Source organism: Chelmon rostratus, chromosome 4, assembly GCF_017976325.1.
Source record: "Chelmon rostratus isolate fCheRos1 chromosome 4, fCheRos1.pri, whole genome shotgun sequence".
Taxonomy (NCBI): domain Eukaryota; kingdom Metazoa; phylum Chordata; class Actinopteri; order Chaetodontiformes; family Chaetodontidae; genus Chelmon; species Chelmon rostratus.
In genome coordinates, this window is record NC_055661.1 from 982257 (window position 1) to 1008739 (window position 26483).

The following is a 26483-nucleotide window of genomic DNA, read 5'->3' on the forward strand; positions in this document are numbered from 1 at the left end:
AGACCCAAGTTAGAGTAAACTGAAGCAGACTCATCAGGGTTCAATTTCAGCATCAGTGCCTCCAGCTTTTCACCTTTTCAGAGAATATGACATCATGCCAGCAAATATTAATACAAGCTTCATACTGTTGTCCTGTTGTATCAATCATGATGTTGTGTAATTTGATCACAAACCTGTCAAAGCACAGATCCTGCCAGGGTAGAAGCAGTAAGCTGATCTGTCACTCTTTGCACCTGTTAGCATTACAAAGTCGTTTGTTCTATCATCACCATTAAAAGACAAAACTATGGCCTGCACCTCTGTCTTCCTTTGAACATATAAGATGTTGAAAATTCCCTGAAAACATTCAGCAATGACACCCTTCTGATAAATCATTTGTTGTTCATTTAAACTTTTAATTTAAATGTCTATTAGAACATTGAAGAGTAAAAGCAAGAGTAAAATAATGAAACAAATAATTTGAAGAAATTACTCATGCTTTTCAACAAAATATGGAAAGTAAAACAATCAGTTTCAACTTTTGATTCTATAGAGGCATTTCCAGGCTGTTAAGCCTCAACATAACACAGAATCATTGTTTTTATGCCCCCATTTGGGAAGTGCTTTCTTGGAAAGACAGACATTTCAGGTCACATTGCCAGAACAGGGCAGAGTATTTAACATCATACAGCATAAACTATTATTCTCACAAAATATTTTCATGATAAACACATTGCAAACCTGTAAACTATCAAGGTTTACTTCAGGATCAGTGACATTTTCACTGCAAGCAGTCATGAATTAAAAGGTTTATATACAGTTGATCCCAGAGTGTGGACATCAAGTCACAATTTTTCAGCCAATCTTCCAATCAACGTCTCCCAGTGAACATGAGACGGTCTTAACTCCAGCCTTTGTCTGTATCTGTACGTGCCCATTTTTGAATTAAATGTTTTCATTTGGGAATAAGCTTCAAAATGTTAGTCTAGCAATCTTGTATAATCAAGTGTAACTACATTTACTCCATTTAAAATATTGAAGTAGCTTTGTGCAGTGGCAGTCTCGTAGCCTATGAGGTTTATCAGAGGCGCGATTATTGCCAGTTAAAAAAAAGAAAGAAATATTAAGGTGAAAATTACCTTTTTAGAAAGCTACTTGAGTAAAAGTTAAAAATACATAATAAATCACTCAAAGTACAAGTTGTGTGATCCACTGTTAAATAATGAAAAAACACTGCATGTTGAGAAAACTTCATGAAACTTGAAAAAGTTTCTAAAGTAACGTTAACATTGAAGTTGGCATTCCGTTCGGTTTACTGCTTCTAAAGTACACCAGGTTGATGTAATTATCAGAACATCAAAGATTAACATTTCACATTTACACACACAAACATTAACGTAGCTAACGGTAGGTTAGAAGAGGAGTTTTTAAAAGTGGAGTGGAGGAGTGTTTTTTGGGAGATACAGAGAGCACTTCGTCATGTAACTGCTGTCTTTTTTTTTATTTTGGGATTAAACATGTTGCCAGATGTGGCCATGGATTGTCCTTAGAAGTTGCCTCTTGTTCTGGGTTTTGCTCCATCATCATCAGAACGTGGTCAAAACACAGACGGTTCTTCTTTTTCTCCCAGTCAGCTAGCAACTTGGCACCTGCTGTAGAGGTCAATCACCACATTTAGTGCAGATTAGTTGTAATGAAGGTAGAAATGGCAAATGTAGCAGAGTAAAAAATAAATAACTGGCTCAAAAATAGTAGAGGAACAGTTGAATAAAATATATTTACTTTTTTATTCATGCGCATTACCCCTGGTTGGTGCTTAGGGAGTACGGTTTGGTCTCCTCTAAAGGTCATGTGTATGCAGCCAAGCCCCTCAGCCTTGTTGTGCCATGATGTAAATCTCAGTCTAAACAATGACATGGAGCCAGATGAGCACATATGAGAACCTTTGAGGCTCGCAGAGAAACACCCAGCCAGCCGGCCAGGACTCACTTCCATATGGAAGCCATACACCGCTCCATCAGGGTGTAACAACAGGCCAAACCTACACACTCTCAAACACTAACGTGTGCATACATTTCCATGCAAACTCTAATGCTTTCAGAATGTTGAGTACAGCTTTCACAGCTGGCTGCGAGAGCACGAACAACAAACAATGCAGATTTAGTGTTCGCTGTTCATGTTTCAATTAAAGGATCAGATCACCATGCAGTGTCCAAAAGTAACTGGGGATGGCAGAACAAGTGTGAACAGTGTGATCCTGCTGTGTGGGGAGAACATGTGTTCAGTATGTCTTCAGTTATAGCTACAGCAGGATCAGCATCGACACAGGTGACTCTCAGCACATATGGACAGTTACTGAGCCATGAATCAGTGTGTGTGGAGGAGCAGAAGACAGGAGAGACAAGATGGAGATGAAAGTGGATGAGTCATTGGAGACGTGAGAGGAGTGGGGTGGAGGGAAGAGAGGAAGAAGAGCAACATTCAGCGGACAGCCAGAGCTGGGGGGAGCTGCTGCTTTTCATCTGGTGAACAACTGTTGAAGCATGTAGAAGCATTTTGTCATTCTCACAGTGACAGGCGATGCAGAGCGCTGGCTGTGGCTGTGACTTGTAGATGATAGGAACTGCCATGTTCTGTCAGTGAAAACTGTGAAATACAGATGAGGACTTTCACAAACAGGCAGCATGACAGACACTACTGCTGGGAAGAAAAGAAATACAAAATGGGAAGTCTAATTATGAATTCTCTGCATTTATGGTTACAGATATAAATGTTGAAGATGAGGTCTTGCCTTCTTTGTTTTAAATTGAAAATACAACATCAAGCTCTAGACATGAGACACACTGCTCTGGAGAATGAACTGATGAGTGAACTGAATAGATTGAGGGATGTAAAATGTAGTAAATTTCAGTACTGAAGTTATTGTACAAACCTGCAACATTTCAAGCCACGTTGCTATAGGAACAGTCACATGACAATGAGACAGACAATGAGAGGACTGATATCAAGCATCAAGTTCAGAGACTAGTCTGGGAGAGAATGTGAAATACAGGGCATTAATTTCTGCTATTTTTCAACCAGGGTTTTATCCTCACTGTGGCCATTTTTACTGTGAGTCATGCAAACACCACCTCCAGTGTAGATATTTGGGAAACATGAACTAGCAAACTAGTGATGTAGGAGCAAGCAGCGCGAGCCTCCTCAAGCTCTCTGAATAAACTTCAGTTTTACATAAACTCTGAGTACAACTGACAGTAAATTTGCCTGGAAAGTAGATCTCCTTGCAGTTAGTGACAGTACAACAGCAAATCCTGGGGGCTACTTTCTGTGTTCACCATAGGTAGGAATCTCTATTAAGGAACTGAGTGAAAAGGTAGTGTGACAAATGGCTAGAACGGCTGCAGTTATCAGAATAATATCGAGGTTGAGAAATACCAAAATTTTCCTTTTTTCCATTTTAACATCAAAGAATTGAATTTTAGGAGGTCTACACAGTGTAAACTGTAAATACATTTTTGCATGTTGAACTTTTGAAGGTGAGGAGCAGCACAGTGACTGTGACAGACAGTGGACAGACTGCTAATGCAGATCTTGCTGGTGCCACAGCTGCTGGCATGGATATTGGTGCAGTAATAATTCCATAAATAAAGATTTTGAAAAAATGCAAAGTCTCACTTAAATCTTTAAAGCCCAACAAATATAAACCAACATCAAAACAATTCAAGTCTGACCCATCAAATGATAAAATAAAAAGTCCTTTACAAACAGCCCAAAACAAAGGTAAATAAAAGAAATCGTACACAACCGAACTTAATTACTGACATAGGCCTGTTTCGAGGGTTAAACGCGTGGCACAAGACCCCACGGCTATCCTTCAGACTCGTCCAGGATATATTAAGTCTTGCACAGAGACTGGGAGCACAGAAAGGGTCAGCCTTGATCAATAGTGATACACATGCCCATATGTCTGCACTAGATGTCTCTAGGAACTGTGCAATTCTTCCTACACATCCATTACAAAAGAGTGAGCTGTAAAGGTCATTAGGTTCATTACATTCAAAAGCCACTAGGATATGATCATCATCCATTGTTTCCTATATTCATGGATACACATGATTCTTAGTAAGACAGACCATGAATTTTCCAAAGTGTTGGAGGATTATGAGAACATATAACAGCGGTTTCTCCAGTCTGATAAGAGCAGATCACCACAGGGACGTCAGCCCTCTGCTGTTGTTGCTGAAATGTTTGACTGTACAGCTGCTTGTGACAGTAAGGCAGGCTGAATATATCACTGGGTCAAAAAGTGATGTCTGAATCATCCTGTGCAGCGCCGTCAAGACAATACTGGCAATGCATGCTGGGATCACCCAGAGGCCTCAGCTGTCAGTCTCACTGTGGGTACAACCTCACGAATCAGTGCGCACTCTATTGGCTCTGTGCCCATATAGTAAATGATGGCATACAGCATGGTCAAAGACATTTGGTGCTACATGTCACCTGAATTTGGAAGTAAGAATCTCAGAACAAGGAGCTCACACATCCAGCAGGACAATCAGTCATACTGATTACCACACATCAGAAGTATTCACTCACACAAACAAACAGTATCATCGTGGAAAACAGCACTGCTAATTGCCTCACTGAGCATAAGGAGGTCGGGTCACCAGATTCAGTGTTTTCATTACATCCATGTTTTTAAAGTCTACATAACAGCTAGCAGGTAGCCAGTTTTGGCCAAGCTTCATATTCTAGCCCTAGTGTTATCTGTTCATGAAGATAGTTTTGGGATTGTTTGTTCAGAGTTGGAGAGTTATTTATAATTTATTTCATTTATTCATTTATCAGGAAAACACACATAAATCCGCCCGTTTTAGCCTGCTCACTAGCTTTCAACTGCAGTTGTTTGGCAAGATATTTTGAAGCCAATGTGGTGATGATACTTAAAATTTACAGACAGAAGACAATACAATGCCACAACATGCTCCACAGCCACAGCAGAAAAATAAGCTTTGTGAAGACAATGCAGAAGCCATGCAGAGCAACAGGAAGCAGCAAAACTTTAACACAGGGATACAGCAACAGTGTCAACTACTCAGTGAGTCTGTCTCTAAGGGTCCTTCTTCTATCCCCAAACTCTCAATCAAACACATGTCATGTCTATAGACTTAACATGAAATACCTGAAAGTCAAGTGTGTCAAACGCTTCAGGAGTTTTGAAATCAGGTTGCATCATGCACATGTGAAGAATTATCACAGATGTTCTTCTCTCTAATGTCAAACATTCACACACTACAAAAAAAGTCTAATACAGAAAGAATAAGCGTTTGTCATAACAAAGTTGATTGGTTGGTTGAAGCTGATGGCCGCCCACCCAGAGCCTGGTTCTGCTCAAGGTTTCTGCCTGCTAAAGGGAAGTTTTTCCTCACCACTGTCACCAAGTGCTTGCTCATGAGGGAATTGTTGGGTCTCTGTAGAAAAAGAGTCTGGTCTGTAGCTGCTCTATATGTAAAGTGTCCTGAGACAACTTCAGTTGTGTTTTGGCGCTATATAAATAAAATTGAATTGAATTGAATTGCATGCTGCACATCTTCACGTGCTGCACTCACTTTTACTAACTACAGTGGAATGCCGTCAAATATTCAATGGCTGCCGGGCCTCCATAATGAATTGGACAACCCAGCCTTTAATTAGCATTGCAAATCTGTGTTCACCAGAGGGCAAAATGAAATGAAATACAGTACGTTATACAACACACTTCTGTCCTTTCTCAGTGTCTGCCAACTAGCTGTGCATCTGCCACTATTATTGAAGGAGAAGCTCCAACACAGGCAAACAGCTGGTGCAGAATGCTGTTAGAAATGTTGTGTTTTCTTCATGGGTCATTAAAGGAATTAGGTTAACTTTATGTTAGGTTAGGATTCAGATCTGTAGGTCAGATGAGGTGTTTCCATGGTATGTGAACTGGAACGATGATTGTTGAGTCAGTAACACCCCCTATCAGAAATGTGTGTATGTGATACAACACAGAGATGTGATTTGCATGGCAGTAGTGATCCTCCCTTTGCACAACCTGCAGCAGAGGAGCAGGCAGAGCAGGCTTACCAACTGAGCAAAGTGGACAACCCCAGATCTTCAGGGGTGCCCTAATCCGTTTGGGATTATCTATCATTAAAGCACATTATCACATGAACTAGCACGTTTTAAGGTTTGTCCTGAAGTATTACAACACAGTAGTGTAAGCAAAAAGGCAAAAAACAATATAAAGGAAAAAGACACCCACACACTGAATAGATGCTCCCAAAAAGATCTGAGTAGCTACAAGGTTTCCACGTTATGTCTTCCTCCGGTAATATTCAGCATTGGACCAAGAAGGTCCATTAACATACAGTAGGTGGGAATCGAACGTCAAGGCGTACCATCACTTACGCAAATCTGTAACGCTTGAAATGATGATGATTACAATATTTACAACACAAAACTCAACATTTCAACATATAAAGCAAGAAAACTTAGAGATCCTCTGCATATTGGAATAAATGAATGTAATAATACATCTATTCCACAAAGAGGATTTGGATATAAAATTGTATGTTACAATAGTGTTAACCTGTTTACACAAAGAAAGAAATCAGTCTAAATTCAACAATCACTCAGTCTCAAACAATATTTGTTTCTGAAACTTCAAGTATTTTTTCTTGCTTATGGAACATTTTCAGTGTAGCTGTTGTACTTGTAATGCAGTATCTTTACTTTGTGGTTTTATAACTTTTCTTGCAAATACTTAGTCCATCACTGGGAAGACACACAAAGCACACACAGTTTGATATCTTGGTCTCCGGATGAGGCTTCGTGTGACGCTGAGAGAGAAAAGCCGTGATTTAGATGGCCCTGACAGCCGAGGAGGAACGATGAGTGAGGAGTTTCAGTGAAGAAACGGTCCGCTCCGAGTCATTCATGTTAGGAAGCACGTACAGGAGCTGTTTCATATGCAGAGCGACAAGAAATGAAAACTAATAAATGAATGAAACAAACATTTCAGAAGGCTTTCATTATCGGGAAAATGCGAAATACATCGAGCCCAAAGACGCAACAGGGGCCACCTGCAGCATCTCTTCCTCTGTGCGCAGACCTGTGCGCCGTTAGTATCGCTTTGATGCTGCTGTTTCAGCGGGGTAACTGCTTATTATGTCTGTTAGTAGCGCTGATCTGGAGACGGTCTCTCTCTCTCTCTCTCTCTCTCTCTCTGCCCCCCTCTCTCTCTCTCTCCCCCTCTCTCCCCCTCTTTCTCTCTCCCTCCCCCCCTCTCTCTCTGCCCCCCCTCTCTCCGTCTCTCTCTCTCTCTCTCTCCCCCTCTCTCTCTGCCCCCCTCCCTCTCTCTCTCTCTCTCTCTCTCTCTCTCTCTGCCCCCCCTCTCTCTCTCCCTCCCTCTCTCCCCCTCTCTTTCTCTCTCCCTCTCTCTCTCTCTCTGCCCCCCCCCTCTCTCTCTCTCTCTCTGCCCCCCCTCTCTCTCTCCCCCTCTCTCTCTCTCTCTCTGCCCCCCCCCCTGTCTCGTATTGGACGGATGGGCGGGTTCTTCCCTGAGCAGGTTAAGTAGCTCCCCGCAGCGGAGTGAGGACAGCATTCCGCAGCGGTCCGTACGTGACTCTCTCGCCCCCTCTCTGTCTCTGCCTCGCAGGAGAACTCGTACTTTTATACCGGGGCTAAATTTAGGGGGCTGGCCGGCGCGCAGCGTCCTCATCCTGGACGCGCTTCCTGATTTGCGCTGCGAATCAATATTTAGAAGAAAAGCAGCTCTTCCAGACTCACAGCTGCACATGAGAGGAGAGGCAGAACAAGCGACACACACCGGACTGTGCTGACTGCCCTGAACACAAAGAAAGTGTCTTCTGTCAGTATTTAAGGAAGTATTTTTCTATTTTTAAAGAACGCGTGAAATGGCCTTGAGTGGGACCATTTTACCATCAATCTCTACGTTTGCCAACCAAAAGGAGAAATGTTGGGGAGATGTAAGTGGCGCTGCTTTCTACATTTGTTCTGAGCGCAGAGCTTCACTGAATCACAGAACTTCATTCAGTGGTTCTGCTGCTGTTGATCTGTCACACACACACACACACACACACACACACACACACACACACACACACACACACTCACACATACGCACACAGACACACACTGTGTTTGCTGGTCACTGAAAAGTTTTTCAAACTTTGGCTCTGCGATTGTAAAACTGTGTTTGAACACAGAAGTCATCTCTGTCTGCTGTTGTGTCGAAGTTATCTGAAATGTCGTGAAAAATATCCGGTTGTACATTCTGGAACAAACTAATTGTGCTCTCTCATCGTCGCTCCAGAGGTGGAAGGGTGACACAAGCGGTGTTGCTCCCAACACTGACAGCAGCTGCCTGGGCAGAAAAGACGAAGAGGACCTGGATAAGTTCTTGGATCTTGAGTTTATTCTCGCTAACACCGCCGTGTCCGACAGTGCGCCAGCCGCTGGAGCAGAATCCTACCGGCTCCAGGAGTCCGTGTTCCCCCAGCAGCAGCAACATCACACCGGGATGCCCCAGCAGCCGGTCGATTACACCTCTGTCCCGGACATGAGCAGCCCACCGCCGCCCTACAACAGCCTGATGGCGGAGCTCCTTCGCTCCGACGTGGACACCAGCTTCCTCCCTGGAAACAACCCCAGCATCCAGGGCAGATTCCTGGTCAGCTCCGCGCCTTTCCAGACCACTGAGGATTTATTCCCCGAGCTTCCGAGCATTAAAGTGGAGCCAGCCTCCATGGACACGTACGGACCCGTCATGGGTCTGGTGCCTCAGAGCTGCACCAAAATCAAGCACGAGGGGAACGTCGCTTGCATGATGGCATACGAGCAACAGCCTCGGCTGGCAAACTCCCCGCAGGCCGCGGTGGGCAGTATGACGCCGCCACTCAGCCCGGACGACCTCCGGAGCTCCGAGTGCCACCAGCCCCCGATGGCGTTCCCGCAGAGCTTCCACCGACACCGCTGCCCGCCCGGGGGGTTCCCTCACCCGCACGCCGGGATGCAGCTCTCCTTCCCTGGCGCGCACCACCATCACCAGTTCCCCGGCATGTTCGGGGAGGACGCCGCCATGGGCCTGCCGCTGCAGCCGGCGGCCGGCCAGCGGGTCCTGCTCACCCCGCCGTCCTCCCCGCTGGAAATGATGGACACCAAGCCGAAGAGGGGCCGTCGGTCCTGGCCGAGGAAGCGGACTGCAACGCACACCTGCACTTTCACCGGCTGTGGGAAGACCTACACCAAGAGCTCCCACTTGAAGGCGCATCTCAGGACACACACAGGTGAGATCCGCGTGTTGGATGTGGTGACGCTTTATTTAGCTTCATTACCTGCCCTCAAACTGTGACGTCACTCACGGCTGTTGTTTCTGTGTTACAGGAGAGAAACCTTACCACTGCAGCTGGGAGGGCTGCGGTTGGAAGTTCGCTCGTTCCGATGAGCTCACACGTCACTTCCGGAAGCACACCGGACACCGGCCGTTCCAGTGTCACCTGTGTGAGCGGGCCTTCTCCAGGTCCGACCACCTCGCCCTGCACATGAAGAGGCACATGTGAAGACAGTCTGATCGACCAAAATGAAGCTGGCGAGGACTACTATGCACCCTAAAACTGAAAAAATCCTATGATCAGCTATACTATGCAAATATATAGACACGAGTGGCTATAGGAATATTAACTGTAGTGGTACCATGACAGCATAACTGCCATACAGTATGATGAGGCCACTGTTGACTACACTGTAATACCTATAGGTATATTATAGGACTATTATAGTGACTTTTCATTCTGGCAAAGGGAGCATCCAGGTGAGATGCCCTCAGATTATATTTTCTATCTATTTAAATGTTATTTTTGAAAGAAACAAACCACGAAACAAGTAGGAAATACAGTCAGATACAACAGAAACAGATGACTTCTGTTTGGACTAAAGTTTTCTTTTTGTTTTTCACTCGATGTAGCTGGTACTACTTCTTTGTATGGAATGTTGTTTATATAGACAGCAAATTAAAGGAGCATTCCACTCAACATGTCAGGCACATGCCACTGAAGCAACTGGAAGCAGACAATCCTTTGAAGAGCAATGATTTTTTTTTTTTTTTTTTTTTTTGTATTTGCACCATTAGTGCCTTGTTTAACACATTATACATTATGCCATACTCTCCACTGGCTAAAACACAATCAAAGTTTTATTCTCTGTGTTATTTTATAAGTGTTAACAGCACGTGAAATAAGCTTTGAGACAATGTTTTGTTCTAAAACTGCCTTTCATTCCGTCCTCCTTGAAGGCTTGAATAGAATGTGTCTGTGAGTCTGTCTGTTATCTACTAGTGTTTGAAGTCAGGGTCTTACAGAAGTCTCACAGAAGTGCATGCCATCTCAGCACCACCTGAATGACAAAGGGCTACACAGTCTTTGGCATAAAGCCTTGTTCGTTTGTGTCTTGAAGAAATGTACTGCCTTGTAAATAGAATCTTTTTTATATAATGTAAATAGTTTATTTTAATGTACATATTAAACTAAATGAACAACATTATTTCTGAGTTCTGAGTGTGGTTGTCAAACATTTGGATAGAGGGTTAACAATTCCATGAAACCTGGTTTGATGTGAATGTACACATACACACACAAGTTCACCGTTTAAAAACACTAGAAAAAGGTCTAAAAAAAAAGCAGCAAAAAAATGTTTTTTTTTCCCCACTTTTCTAGCCTGGTTCTGAGGTTTAGGGATTTTAAATCAGTTAAATCTTTGGGCAATGTGTGTAAATGATGCATATGACATGTAGAATATTTCAGTGTTAATCCTGATGGTGATGGTTTGGAGGTTTAGCGTCAGGTGAGCTTTCTTTACAAACTGGTTCGATCCAGGCCAGATTCCATAGTGGCCTGCCTGGAGCATCGGACAGATGCTTCCCAGCTGGGACAGAGCGGCTGCCAGAGTGCTGTGGCAGCGGCCTATAAATACAAACATTACATTGACATAATTATAGAGGCTCAATATAGATGGAGGCTGCATCGGGGTATAGGGGCAAACCACAATGAGTGGTGGGGGGGTGGAGGGGTGAAAAGAAAGAGAAACCCTCTCTCAAATAAACTGAGGAGCCACAGGGATGCATGAAAGTTCAACAAAAATCAAGAGAAAACTCAGCTTGAAATGTGTTTTTGGGTTGAATGTAGGGATGAATGGGGCGGGGTGGCTGTGGATCAGGAAGTAGAGCGGTCACCCACCCATCAGAAGGTCAGCGGATCGATCCCTGGCAGTCTACATGTCGAAGTATCCTTGGCCAAGTTTGGTGTGCGAGTGTGTTTGAATGGTTAATGTTCCGCTCAAAGCGCTCTGAGTGGTCGCCAGACTAGAAAACACTATGCAAATACAGTCTGTTGGGAAAAAGACGTTTTTGTCTGTTAGGAGGATTTTGTATCCTGTTTTTTTTTTGTTTTGTTTTGTTTTTTTTGAACAGTCACAGTCAATATTTCACATGCAATCTTTTTACTCGAAAGAAAATACATATAACATACTGATAATGGGAGATTCTACTTAAAAGCAGGTGTTTAGTTGACCAACATAACATCGGGACTGTGGGTCCTCACCATGCTTCAGATGAAGTGTTTGTTTGGATCATCTATCAACATCTGAAACTCCCTTTTCAAAGGTGTCTGATGATTTTTGTAGCTTCCTGAAACTTTCGGACAGCAATGCCTGCTTTACAAAATTGGTCAGATGTGTGCAGGTGGGAAAGTCAGCAGGGTTTCAACTTTTCGCTCAAGCTCTTTTTTCATTCTTCTTCTGTCACTATTAATGTGAACAACAGAGTGAAAACTATGAATGCTTTCAAGGAGAGACTGTTATTCTCATTTGTACAATTATTTACAGATTCGTGACAGCAGGCGTTTCACCTCACCTTGAAGTGAAGCTGTACAGGTAGAAATTCTTTTGCCTTTGGACATGTGTAAGTGACACGTTATATGTCTTGGTTCATTTCATCAGTCAGGTTGGAAACAAGCGGAAGAGAAACCGAAGAACAGTAAAATTGTTATATTGCAAACATCAGTCACATGACCCATCTGTCATAACTGCTGTAAATGATGGTCAAAATCAGGATAATAAGAGATATCATAAACTCAAATTACCCTTTAACTGTAAATATACTGTATAAGTAGATATATAAAAATATATCCTTTTCCAAGTAGCATGCAAATATACCAAGCTTATTTGTGCTGACTAACAAAGACTGAGATGATAGCTGCTTATGAAACTCTTCACCACCTCTCCATTTCACACTTACACTGGTGCAGCAGTGAGAAGGCCTGTGTCTATTTTTGGGTGTGAAAGGCCACACATCTCAGTGTCATCCCCAGGATGGCCCCATGCCAGCCCTGAGAAAAGAGGAACCCCCGCCGCTATCATTAGTACATTTACTCAAGTGAAAAATCAAACATTTTCATTTCACTTTTTCAGGAGGGTGGCTGCCACTTCACAGCGTGGGAAGCTTCACCCTGAGGGGGTCGTATCGTTTACATTGTTGGTTTCTGTCTTCTCTCAGATATGCAGCCGTGTGTGTATGAAACACCTCTGTATGAAAGACTCCTGTGCACTCTGATGGAATGGCCTCCTGTCATCTGCCCAACATTTGTTTTAAATTCTAGCGGTGACCCCAAACTTTCTGACCATACCAGTTTCTACATGTCAGGCTGAATTTGTATGGAAAGTGTATGAAAAAATACACATCACATCTAGAACATTTCCATTTGCTGGAAATGTGCAGCTTGTGGTCAGTGGAGTATTTAAACAAACATATGTGATACTGTCATATTATTAATACATCTTCTGACTTTAAAGGAACATTTCATCTAAACTACAAAAAAAACACAGTATTTTCTCATTTACCTCTAATAGTATTATATAGAGTATATAGAGTTATAGAGAGTTGACAGGTTTTCACATATCTGTCTCTGATATTTCACTCCAATACAATGGAACTGGCTAGAATTTATTTTCTGGTGCTGACAGGCCAGGCCCATAGCCAGGATTTAATATAGAGATCATCAGTCCTAATTTCCTCCATCACAACCTCACCCACCTGACAAAACAAAATTCTGTCCGTCTATAGTACAATGCTGTGTCAAACCCTTCTTTGCACAGAGAGGTGATTTCCACTGAAAGATACTTAAACATTCGTATTGGAATTGAATGAATTATTTGTTTACTTTATGTCTTACTTGTGTAATGTGTGAGCAAGTGGAGAATGTAAACTTTTCTTTATTTCATTACACCCTCACTTTCCCAGAGATATTATCAAATGTAACCTCGGTGTCCTCAATAATAGCTCTGGCCCTGCTTGCAGCACTGAATAGTTCCATTTTCTGTGTCAGGGACTATTTCTTTGGCACAAATAGTTCAAATGAAAAGAGTTGACAGTGAGGTCTATGCTAAAATAAACAGTCACAGCTGTTTCTGGAGGGAGACATTGCTGAATTTTGTAAATGTCATTTGTTCGGTGTTGGTGAGTTGGTGAGCTTTGTATTCTTGATGACACTGCACACATGACATAAAGCTCCACACTGAAGCTGTCATCACTTCACCACAGTGAGTGAAGCTGAACGCAGTTAAAAGAAATCCTCCAACCTCACCTCTGTCTCAATCAGACCATCTACCATAGTCTTTGTCACTGTTTGTTGCTGCTTTACATTTGCAGAACATTCATGCAGCAGATGGCTCCTCTCTCTCTCTAGTCCACTCCCTACTGTTTAACATCTCAGTTCACTTGATTGAGACACAAAAACAGGTACAGGGGCTTTTATTTGGTTCTCAGATCGCACATGAACCATTTCACATACAGTTCCAGTGAGGCCTGCAACACTGCTCAGCTCAGCAACCCCCCTGCCTCCTGTCTATAAACCTGAGGAATACAGTTCAAACCTGGCATTCCAGCAGTGAAGCATTTTTCCCTATTCCAATGCAAGAAGTGACTTTTTCACTGATTCTCCCACCTATCTTGCTATCCAAGACTAATATTTTCAGTTAACAAGAGGCTGTAAACACGCTCACAAGCTCTTGTGCAACAGCTTGTCTCAGAGGAATTCCCCTCTAGAGTGTTTAACAGCATATTCTTCTCCAACACTAACATAACACACTCATAAAACCATATGTGTGTGTGTGGCGAAAACTGATACCAGAGGTGGGGATTAGCAGTGTTTTTCCTAAGAGTGTCCCTGTCAGTGGGGTCAAAAGGCCATTGAGGATTAGTACTCCAAAATTTGCATATGAAATCAACACTGAAACTTAAGGCTCTGTCTGATGAAGCAATGAACTTAATCAGCTGTTTGGGAAAAATAAGACAATACAAGCATTACTGAAACACAACCCTTAACCAGAAAACTCCAATCTGACTGGATTTACAGAGTCACACGTACATAGCACAGTGTGGGGAAAAGAGGGAGCTCTATCCATGGGAAGAGGATGCCATCTACTGGGACAGGACAACCAGTGTGAACAGCAGGAAACACCTGTTGGAATCCTGTGCCTGACTGTCCCATCACACTTCTACTGACACAGCAGGGAGTCGAGTTGGGAGGGAATTAGTGTGAGGAAGGGGTGAAAGGAGGAGGAGGGAACACAGGGAAGGGAGATGATGAAGGAGGGGAGATATGGCTTCTTTCCCAGCTAAACAAGTTAATTATCCTCCCAGTGACACACTGGAACATGGAAGAGATTTTTCTCATTAATGAATAGCATACTGTAAACATTAGTAAATATTTTGGAATCCAAAAACATCTGTAAAGAAACTTGATTGCCAAACATTTGTTCACTTGCTGTGAGACCATATCAGAACATATATTTTACACACATTTCTACATTTTCTACATCTATCGACAATCCATCCATCCTCCTCTGACTCTATGTGATCCCTCCCTACAGATCCCGACAGTTCCAGTCAGGAAAGATTTCTTCCCTCTGCGTGTGTGTGTGCGTGTGTGCATGTCCATAGATTTAGGTGAATACATAGCATCCAGTCTGGTTTAGGCTCAGGAACCAAACTGGTTTTTGTCAGCAAATTGCTAACAGACTTGTTGCTTCTAGCTAGTTCTGTTTTTTCTTGACACTATGGGTTGTAACACACACACACAAATACACACATAGGCACGCAATTGCCATGAAAATGAGCCACAGTAAAAGTGTATTTCAACTTGTGTGTGTGTATGTATGTATGAAACCAAGTTTTAGGTGAGTTTAAACCGTCATCAGCAGATTAAACACAGACTGCCTGCCTGTGTGAGAGGTCGGATTTACACTCTCACACACACAAACAGTGCGACTCACTGCCAGTGTGTGACTCTGATCTGCTCATTTCATTTCTGTTTAAACAGATAAAAAATCTGTTTAAATCAGATTTGCATATCTCAGACAGATCTGGTATTTGGGCAGGTGATTTCTGTTTGGACAGCCAGATCAGATTTTGCAGAGGAAAGCAGGACTGAGGTTACAAAGACCAAGAGTCTACAGCCATGCTAGCAGCTCTGTGAGGCCATACTAAGACTAAATGCTAATGCCAGAATGTGAACATGCATAATTCCTAGAAGGTGTAATGAGAGAATGAGTGAAAAGTCAGCAGCCTCTTCATGTGAACTATACAACCACATTAAATGAGTCATCCCATTCTAAAAACTCAACACTCAACATGGCCTCATTGCTCTACTTTTATTGTCTGTAATGTGATTTACATTTTCTTCTAAATCTCTAAATAAACAACATTTAGTCCTGGGAGTGTTACAGGAATTCTAGCCAGGATTTTAGATATTACTGAGGTCATGAGTCAAAGTCTTAAAATATATTTTATTTTACGTAGCTTCTATTTTCAAGGAGATTTTTCTGAAAATTAAGCCTAAAATGCCTAAAAGTAGTTGATTTAAATACACTGTGTGTAAATACTGGTGCACTGGATCTGCCTAAAAACACTCACCATCTATAAATGTTTACTTGCAGAGTATACTCGCCTCAAGCAGGGTTTTAGAAATACCCCTTTTTGGCAAGCCACCAATAAGTCCAGGAAATGGAATTAAATTGTGGTAAAAGAGTATGAAACCCCTTCACTTTATGTTTTTGTTCTAAATTAGTCCTTAGTTCCATTATTAATTTTCTTACAGGATCAGGCAAAACCAGGTGTGTCAATACAGAAAGTAAACTCATCCTCGGCCTGTTAAGACCCCTAAATTCCCTCATTCTGAGGACATGACCTCAAGATCCATAGTTTGTAATATCATAGCTGCAACAAATGATTGATTTCATTTTCAATTCAAGTTTGATTATTTTTTCAGTAAATTGTTTACTTCATATTCCTAGATTTTTCTCATGCAGTCCAAACCCAAAGCGATTTGACACAAGAAAATCAACTGCACGTTGTAGCACAAAGAAATGGTTTAGAGTGTGCTTTAGATTAAACTAGTCTTCAGTTTGCTTTAGAACCCCAGAGACTCCTTTAAGCATCAGACTCTTTGACACCCAGCAATGCTGCACCACAGCTCATGCTTCGCTCGGAGCCTTTTTGGAAGGAGTTCACTGAATAGAAGGAGAAGTCACACTAATGCTGGTAGCCGATACTGACAGACATGTTGCTCTGCAGCTGGCATTATTTGAAACCATGTGTGTGTACATTTGTGGTCCTCTGGCTCTAAGGGATATCACTAACCCCCCCCCCCCTAACTAAAAGTATGTGTGTTTTCAGGTTGAAATGGTGATGGTGGAGCAGTAAAGTGTAGCAGTGCTGATGAGGCTGAAAGCACTTGCAGAGGATAGAATGAGCAGAAAGATATTCTAACTATTGTGAGGACAAAAAAACATGTATTCTCCATGTCTCTCTCTGACCCACATTCCCAGTTAAAAGCCAATAGGCTTTTCATTTCCTCCTCTCCATTACCATAGGGTACTCACAAACCTAGCAAGGAATTTCCTGTTATTCCATACGGAGACAGTTAGCATTCGCTAACATAGCAGATTGCTTGGGTTTCAGCTAATATGTCCAGAAATGGCTGCTGTGTTTGCACAGCATTCATTACAGACGCAGCTGTATCGCTGAAATACGGCTGAGTGTAATTCACTGCACACCGTGGACGTCTGGGAGCGATGGGTTGTTACAGCAGCTTGTGTTTAAGCTCTCTGCAAGGTCTTGTCTGCTTCAGAGTCTGTAAGAGAACTACGTCTGTGCAGTTTGTCTTATTACATGTAAAAGGAAGACAAAGTGGGTGTTACTCGTTTTGTTTTTTTTTCAAGTCATGTCTATTGGCTATGAAAACACTGTAATCATCTCAGTAATTGCAAAGAACTGTGAACACAGTGACACTGCCACAGCTAAGCCTGTGGCCATCAATGAGGACATCTAGATCCTGTCCTCACTATTTTTTTTTTTTTTTTTTTTTTTTGGGGGGGGGGGGTACATTCCTAGAAATGATGACCAAAACTATGAAAAACAGACCCAAGTTGTTACAAACTGGAATGATCCTTTAAATGTGTGGTGAACAGTAGTTTTAGTGTAGTTTCATCAGTGCCGTGACCAAGGTCACATTGAGATGAGGATGACTGCCTACATGCTGGTCTATGGTTTCATGCAGGGCAGGAAAAACAAAAAAAAAAAACACCACTGGATTCTATTGAGACTGTTACAAAGACTGTAATAGGAGAAACTCGCTGAAGCAGAGACAAGCCCACCATTACGAGGAAAACGTCTCCACACTGAACTCTAGACCGGGCTCAGACTCAATTATTACAGCCTTGGTTTTCACAACTAAACACAATCTTCAGTAAACTGTTTGAACTTTTTACAATGTGTACTATTTGGGAAGGTAGGAAACCAGCTGGGTAGCTTTGTGGAGCAAAACCACAAGAAGAAACTGGTCAGAGCAAAAAGAACAAATGTTTTCAGAGTGTCTTAGATTTGAGAGGGACAGGATGGACCACAGCAGAACAGGTAACTGTGGGACACACTAACTACTTACAGGAACCAGCCTCGGATACTGACCAACACCTCGCTCTAACAAACACTGCTATGTTTGGCTTCTGTGTATTTGAGGTGAAGTTGTGTTGTTGCAGCGATGTAAATACTTTGTCGGACACTTGCCGCTAAATGGAATTCAGCCCTCATCATCACTAGTTACTAGTTGTGCTTTTCCTACTGTGACACAGAAGTACTGTTACAGTTTGAGAGGCCCATTGGGCTGTTTAACGGGGAACTCCACCAATTTCACACATAATGTTAATGTCACTTTACTGGTCACTGTCCAACGACTGTATGGACGTGCAATATCAAATTAGTGCAACTGTCTTTCCTGTCTCTTTCCAGTTGAGCTCTACTGATGTGATTGTCTTGTCTTAAAGCTGTCAGTGGTAACAAATCAAGCAGCAGTCCATTCTCATTTAAACTGAAATGTTTATTTTAGTAAACAGTACAGACCATGTCGAGAGGAACACTGTTCAAAATAAACCAGCGTCTGCTCTCTCCTCAGCTATTAGTGTAACTGTAAGCCATCCTCCAAATGGTCCCTAATCAAGTTTACTTTTTCTTCTTTGTCTTCATTTTTTATAGGACAAATATAACAGACATGATACTGTACAGACTGTATACACATTGTATGCATCTTAATAAAGACAGCTCAGATTATTTCGCCAACATGGCTTCTTACAATTAAGCATCAGTATGTCAGTACAGTAACTGAAATATCCATCATTTTGAGAGAGAAATAAAATGAATATTAAAACTCAGACAATCTTGATATTTTCCAGCTGTCACCCTATAAAGATTTAATTTCCAATTGCTAACATTTCTGATTATTACAAATTTGGAGTAATGAACATTGTCTTACCATTTTCTTTCCCTGAAATAGATCAAAAGCATTTTGGAGAGAAAGTTTAGTAGATTGTGCAGCTGGTGAAATGAAATCAAAGAATGAACTTCCTCTACAAAGTCAGGACAGAGGAGTGGGTGGTTGCAGGTGCATAAATAATCATATTAAAAACATACGCTACACATCAAAAACATTACACTAGTTTCACAGGATACGCAAAACAACAATAAAAATAAACATTATCTATTGCACAATGGAGATATCAGATGACAAATACAGTATGAATGATGGTACTGGTCTGGAGCTCACAAAGCAATACACAACAAATGGGCTGGGAATCAAGAGGGAGGTGGACAGAAACACATGAAGGACAGACAGAGGGTCACAGTTCACAGGAGGCTGGGCATCCAGTGTCAAGACTTCTTCATACTGACTGAAACGTGTCCGTAGCAGCACTTAGCATCACATATCTGGTCAGGTTTGTAATATTGTAACTTGCTCTTTAAAGTAACACAGGGTACCCAAAATCTCCTCCCAGAGCAGACGACCCCACTGCATCCTGTGACACTCAGACCTGTTCTACATGACACATCTGTTCCCGCGTTTGGCTGTGATTAAAACACAGACACCCTGAGACCAAACTGAAAGGGACACTTGGACACTTGAATAGTTGTTTCCTTTTTGTTGTGCAGGATGCCACATTATTCTGAACAAGTTGGTGGAACTTTACTTAACTGGAAATTACTTTGTTAGCAATGGCATTCCATATTAAACTAATGGTTACTAGCCGGCAACAAACTAGCTTGTTAGCTGGCAGTTAGCAGCATGTTACGTAATGTAATGTCAACATTAGCATTACCATAACACTAAAACTACAGTGCCTAGGTGTTTTAGGATACAACAAATTACTATTAAAAATACATTATAATTCCAACGTATTTTTGTGACTTTTCTTTGAAAGATTCACATGTTCAATAGGAACAAAACCAGAATAGAACAGGGGAGTTGGAAAGTGAGAGGCTAACATGGTGGTGTTGGTATTTTCAGGGGATTTGTTGAAAATGGAACACATAGAATAACAGCAGTCTTATACTTCAGGTGGCACTAACATAACTTAAAATACCTTGTTAGCAAAGTGTTTCGTGTTGGCATTCCTTATTAAAACGAGCAGGTAACAGCTGACAACAAGCTAGCTTGTTAGCAGCTAACAACACCCTTCGGTTTCAATGAGGAATGAAAACAGACGAACAGATGAAGTACCTCACAAGTTAATATTTTCACTACCATGTGACAGGAGCATGGCAAAGGTTCAACGTGGTTTTAATGGCTCAGAGGTAGATGGAAGCACTTCAGGAGGTGTTATGTTATGTACAGCTTAGAGAAGCTCATCCCAGGGACACTGCTCCCCTGCAGGTACACAGTTTGTGACAGCTACAGCAAAGTAAATATTCACGATATGTAAACAAGACAAAAATGGCAGGGAGAGGCAGTTCATATCTCTATGTGGTAGAATCAGTGGCTGCACATCAACTTTAACTCCAGCATTTCTGTCCAATTTGGATGATTTCACATTACACAGAATTTTTTTTTAAGCATTTTTAGCCCCAAAAAGCCAGTTCCACACACACATATAATACTTGGTGGGGAAAAGTTGTTCGACATTTCAGTCATGCTACTGACCCTCTCATTACCATCACCTTGTTCAATGTGGTGACTGGAGAAGCAACCAAACTAATTAACATGAGGTCATCTTGTTGTACCAGTCAGTGCAATGCCTTCATCAGAGGCTGCTGTGACCAAACACCAAGACCACCTTAGTAGATACAAAGTATTTTTCATCACAATGTGTCTGTGCAATTATATTATTAAAAAGTATTTTGTTTGTTCTGGACTTTCATCCCAGATGCATCTTGTTGGCACCTTACAAAGACCTAGCCCTGATCCAGAACCATTATATTATGTATTACACTTGTGGATGGATATCTGATGGCTCCTCAACATTTCAGTAAAATAAGCATTCAGAATATTTGGTATGGGAAGAAAGTTGAAAATATAAACTCAACAATTTAGCAACATTTAAGGCCAGATACAACGAATGAGCAGGTGTAAAATAATTAAAATGTTTGTCAATGCAAACAATCAGCAACAAAATCAAATCTATCCATAACACACCATTTCACTCGTGAAATCCTGCACCTTCAATGGTTTTACAAAATCACCTTTTTGTTCTTATGTACCTGCCTTTCTGCCTTACAGGTTGGGAAGAGGAGCTTTTTTTTTTTCAAAATGGTTCCTGTAACAAATTTAATGAACAGAGTCAGAGTGAATGAAAGGTTTGAGTTCTATCAGAAGACATCCAGCACTGTAATACACCATAAAACGGTCCAGAGACCAAAGTACTCTTAGTGGTTACAACTGGTCTCATTAAGGAACGCTAACAATGTAATCAAGCTTTGCTTCAACTAAGCCAATTGTAAGATTTCTTTTTCACCATGATTACCAAGTTACAGTCATGAGAAAAAAGTTCAGCAGAACAAAGTGTATGTGCTCTGAGCAGAATCCTACTGCAGAGCATGCATGTGGCAAAACACTGAAGTATATGACTGGTCATGGACATGCACAGAATTCAAACTCACATATAAAAGACACAACATGATATTTGAAAAGACAACAGAGGGGTCTGAGTGTAACAGAAAGCCTTCAGAAAAAGAGTTCAGCAGAATCTGTTCTGCCTTTAAGTCCAGGTGAGATCAAACTCGAGTTGATTTCAGTCTGTTTCACTCAAACATCAGTCACCACTTCAAGTAAAAGGGACAACTCATATAAAACAAGGTCAGTGGTTAAACCCATGTTGGGACAGCACACTATGACACAACAGACAGCACGATTTCTAGCCTAATGACACCTGATTTCAGCCAGTTCCAAACCTTTCCAAACACTCCGCAGCCTGTGCTTACTGGTCTGTAGCACACTGGAGTGACTGAACTCAATCACAAAACAACTACATCCATTTGGTTGTTCTTTTAAAACAAAACATGACAAAATAAAAATAAAAATAACCAGCGCATGAAATCAAGACTGTTAAAACTATTGCTCTCTAAAAATAAAACAAGTCAAATGTAGAAAAATGAATTCCCTCATCTTGCCTTTCATTTGATGGATGTGGTGTGGCATCACAGCATTAGGATCAGAGCACAGCTGTCGAGAGGAGGCAAAGTTAGCTCTGTCTATCTATATACACTGGACACTGGGAGAGAGAGTACCGCAGGTCATCATAACTAACTCTCCACAGTACGACCTCACACTCATGACAAAGAAAATATATCTGTACAATTTGTTACTGTCACTCCACAGGATATGTTCACATGTGAAACTATCATTTTCATTTGTCAGGTACTTGTCACATTAGAAGGAACCAGGGTAATGGATCTTCATCAGTGTATCTTATAATGCAGCTGAAGAGCAGTTGCTTTTCCCCTCCTTCAATAATGTGACGAGTGAAATGCGAACATATCCTAATAATGTTGGTTCTAAGTTTTCTTTTTCACGAGGAGCCACTGACCCAGAGAACAGGAGTGTCTAATCTAGGGGTCCTCAGGGCAAAAAGCAGGCCCCTACTGACTCCCCCTTTCTCCCACTCTGTGTACATTATGTATATTAATTAGTACTTAGTATTAGTTTGTGATAATTTCATTAAGCACACATTTATTTAGGAATACGCACCACACAAATACAATATAACCAAATAATAAAGTTATAATATAAATAAAGTTATATATAAAGATCAGTTTACACATCAGCACTACTAAGCCTGTAAACAGGAGCTGGGAAGTTGGATGATCTTCTGTGGCTCTGGAAGAGACAGAAGTCTGAGAAAATCACCCGATGATGTCACAGCGACATTACTGGTGTTGGGCTTGGAAAGAATAAATTTACATCAGAAAGGTCATGTCACAAAGTGGGGGGGTTAAGTTTTAAGGACACAGGACTTGATGAATAGGTTATAATGCAAGCAGTGCCTTGAGACCCTCATCATTTCAGTTTATATTGTGCTTCAGTGGTATAGCATATTCCTAAAGAAATTAGCAATGAAAAATATGACCACAAACTAAGGGCCACACTGTGAACCAGGAGCCTTGGGGCCACCTGTGGATCTCTGAGTTGCCTGGTTGATAATCCAGCCCTGTCTGGACTGCAGCTGAAAGTCTCTGATTTAACGGTAGATGCGCTATAAAATGAAAAGGAAAACTGATATTTGTGGAAACATGCTTCAACTCACCCAGAATCAGATGAGAAGATCAATATTAATTACATTTCTGTACAGCCAGCTTTGCACAAAGCAGAGGAAAAAAGTCTCCAGTACGAGTGAAAAAACTCAACTAATATTGACCTCCCCACTTCTTATCTGAGTCTAGGTCTGTGACAGTATTTCCTTAAAGAAAATAATAAATTCAATCCAGTCTTCTCTATAAACAAATACTTATTTAACACTCACTCTGTAGCATTTTCTTATCAGCAGAACATCTCAACACTAAATACTGACACAGTCTATACGATCAGTAGCGCAATGATATATCATGTCATCCCTATATATGAGGAAAACATCCCTTTAAAGAAATACCTTAGCAGTTTGAATTGTACTGTTATTTTTCTTCAATGCTGCTTGTTAGAACTGAGAAATGTTACCAAGTCAGCATTGCTCACTTCCCCTCACTATGAGCAGGGGCATGTCCAGGTGGGTAGTCTGTGGTGGCACTGACCACCGCTGAAATCTGACAGGCCTCCCAAAGTGCCATGCTATAATTCTCAAGTATGACTGGCTGTCACCCAGTGGAAGGTGGGACCTTAGTTCAAACCAACTGTTTGACCAGTACTTTCAAACGTATGTTGTTTTTTTTGTTAACTTAAAAGGTAAAGGTCTTCTTGATCTTAAAGGATAAAATAATGAAGCCTTATAGTATATTTGTATGGTGCAACTCCCCTGCGTTGTGACTGATGACAGTGTATATCTTTTAAATACAAATTTTAAACACAGGAATGTAAGAAACTGTGAGATACTGTAATGCTAGTTATAAAAGTACACATGAGAAATGGTAAATTAATGCCGTTTCAACGTGTGTGTGTGTGTGTGCATGCAAGTACTTCCTGCTAACCCTGCACAAGTCAGTGCCCCACTTGGATGACCCGAGTCAAAAAATCTGAACATGCCACTGACTGTGAGTGAAGCTGGAAAAGAAAAACAGGACACTGCAATTCAAAATGCTGCGGTGTTCCATCAGCAATGGTCAGCTTGTCTGCTATGTCCAGTGAATGGATCCAGCTTGTTACTGTCCAGCCACTATAGTGCATGTGCACAGTGCATCCGTTTGTTTCCATCAAGCCCCTCTTGCCTCCTCCTTCTCCACTCCTTCTTCATCCTTCAGTTCTCTGTCAGTGAGTTTTGCAGTGATGAGTTCTCGGCCCTCAGAATTGTTGTCTTGTTTTTTAAAGCAGAATCAGTGTCCAGACAGAGTTACTGAGTGTAGGGGAATGTAAATAGTGGTGGTGTAGGTCCTACGTGTGTGTGTCTGTGTGAGGACAGAGTTTATGCCAACACTTGAGAGTTAGTTCAGTGATGTGCTTTGTATCTGAATAATTAGATGTCAGTCATGTTTGCCTGCATGTTAGCTTGTCTACCTGCTGTGTGTGTATCTGTATGTGGTGGGGGTTCCAGGTCATGCGTTGGACATCTCAGCCTTGCTGAGGGCAATGGCCAGCTCCAGGTCTTCCTGCTCCTGCTGTCTAAGCCTCTTCAGTCGCTCACGCTCTGCTCGCTCACTCTCTCTCTTAGCCCACTCCAACTGCTGAGCCTCATTCCCAAACTACAGAGAGAGAGAGTCAGACAGAGAGAGAGAGAGAGAGAGAGAGAGAGAGACAGACAGAGAGAGAGACAGACAGACAGAGAGAGAGAGAGAGAGACAGACAGAGAGAGAGAGAGACAGACAAAGAGAGAGAGACAGAGACAGAGAGACAGACAGACAGAGAGAGACAGACAGAGACAAAGAGACAGAGACAGAGACAGAGAGAAACTGTCTTTTAAAGACCTACAATATGTAGCATTGCTGGCTTTATCTATCAAACCTGATGTCTTATCAGATTTTTAAATGCGGGTCTCTGTTACATAAATGTCTGTTATGGCTTTATTCAAATAAAATGTCACCTAACCTCTTACCATAATGATGAGAACTGCAGTGAATTGGAAAACAATGATATCAACCGCTGGATTTTAAATCTTCATTTGTTGTTGAATGACTGTACTAGAGCTTGATCAAAATGACAGCGAATGTTGGCCAATAAGTATACAGAAATAAATAAAAATCAAGGGGTTCTTATTTAAACTGGATGTTTACATTACATGTTTCTTTCAAAATGTTCATCATTTTTTTTTAACAGTCAAATATTGCAGCACTGGCCTTATAAAATCCAGTATGGGTTGGGCTGTACTCGTAACTATCTTACTTCACATTGGTCACACATGCTGTATGTAAGCATTTCATAGTGTACTTGCGTAGTTGGCATGGATAAAGTTGAAAATCTGTTAGAGTGGAAAAATTGAAGAAATCCCATTCTGAAGACTGATCTAAGGAATTGTTTTTAAGGTCCTCCTTCTTGTATACAAAGCCCTTAATGGAAAAGGACAAGGCTACATTGCTAACTCTGTTGTTTATTATGTGCCTTCAAGGACACTGTGATCATCTGCTGCTGGTTTGTTGGAGGTTTCCAGTCAGGGATGCAGTCTTGGTCCATTACAGCCCAAAGCTCTGGAACAGACTGCCTACAGATATCAGAGAAGCAGCTCACCAAATATTTGAAAAGAAAGCTAAAACTTATGGCTTCACTTTTTTTTTTTTTTAACTAGCTATGACTTCCTGATACAGGTCTGAAAGTTTTGTGCTTTGCTTCACACTTCTGCACTAATTTATATTCCTGTTTTTACGTCCAGTCTGTCTTTTCTATGTGAAGCTCTCACTTGCTACATGTGATTCTTTTTTGTTGTAATAAATAAGTTTACTGTTATTATTATCATTATTATTAAAATAATTATCTGAACAACTTTGGACCAGACTGCTGCCATGGCTTTTACAGTTCAGTGACTTGGGAGCTTATTCATGAGATCAACATGTAAAATTGCCAGAACATTCATGTAACAAGCTGGAAGTCTGGAAGGGCTAGACACGCAGCATGGTCAGGACGGACAGGCATGGATTTCACATATCTATTCAGCTTCAGAATTGCATTTTAGACTTGACATATTGCTAATACTTGTTTTTGTGTCACTTCTTTACAGTCTTCCTCTTTGGTTTTTTTACTGTTACGTGGGAATAAACAGTAGGATTTGAAGGAAATGAATAGATATTTTTTCGTAGACTTTAAATTAAATAAACAGTTAGATATTCATAGATTCTAATAGATTGAAAATCTTATGGTCAGTTTAACAAAGTAGTGGTAAAAAACAATACTTGTCACTGCAATTTCCACTTGGAAAAGCAGGGAAGAGAGAAATAATTATTTGATAGAAATGCAACATGCATCCTCCACTGATGTTAGAATTTGAGCCTACAGTTACTGATAATCTTATTTGTG

General features: G+C 41.4%; 2 protein-coding genes and 1 pseudogene across 3 annotated transcripts in view; 2 read left to right on the forward strand and 1 right to left on the reverse strand.

Moving 5' to 3' along the window:
• The first annotated feature begins 1021 nt into the window (after positions 1 to 1021).
• On the forward strand, positions 1022 to 1142 carry LOC121606038 (annotated as a pseudogene).
• Positions 1143 to 7615: 6473 nt separating this feature from the next.
• Positions 7616 to 10554, forward strand: LOC121605335 (Krueppel-like factor 2). The gene is made up of 3 exons (XM_041935209.1): positions 7616 to 7988; positions 8336 to 9308; positions 9406 to 10554. The coding sequence occupies exons 1-3, from the start codon at positions 7917 to 7919 to the stop codon at positions 9579 to 9581; spliced, it is 1221 nt and encodes a 406-aa protein (XP_041791143.1). The 5' UTR covers positions 7616 to 7916; the 3' UTR covers positions 9582 to 10554.
• A 7891-nt stretch (positions 10555 to 18445) lies between these two features.
• LOC121605050 (epidermal growth factor receptor substrate 15-like 1) overlaps positions 18446 to 26483 on the reverse strand; it is a 53019-nt gene continuing 44981 nt past the window's right edge. For both annotated transcript variants that reach the window (XM_041934786.1, XM_041934785.1), the window contains exon 25: positions 18446 to 24721. In XM_041934786.1, coding sequence (XP_041790720.1) covers positions 24575 to 24721 — 147 coding nt within the window. In that variant the 3' untranslated portion in view covers positions 18446 to 24574. The remainder of the gene's footprint in view (positions 24722 to 26483) is intronic.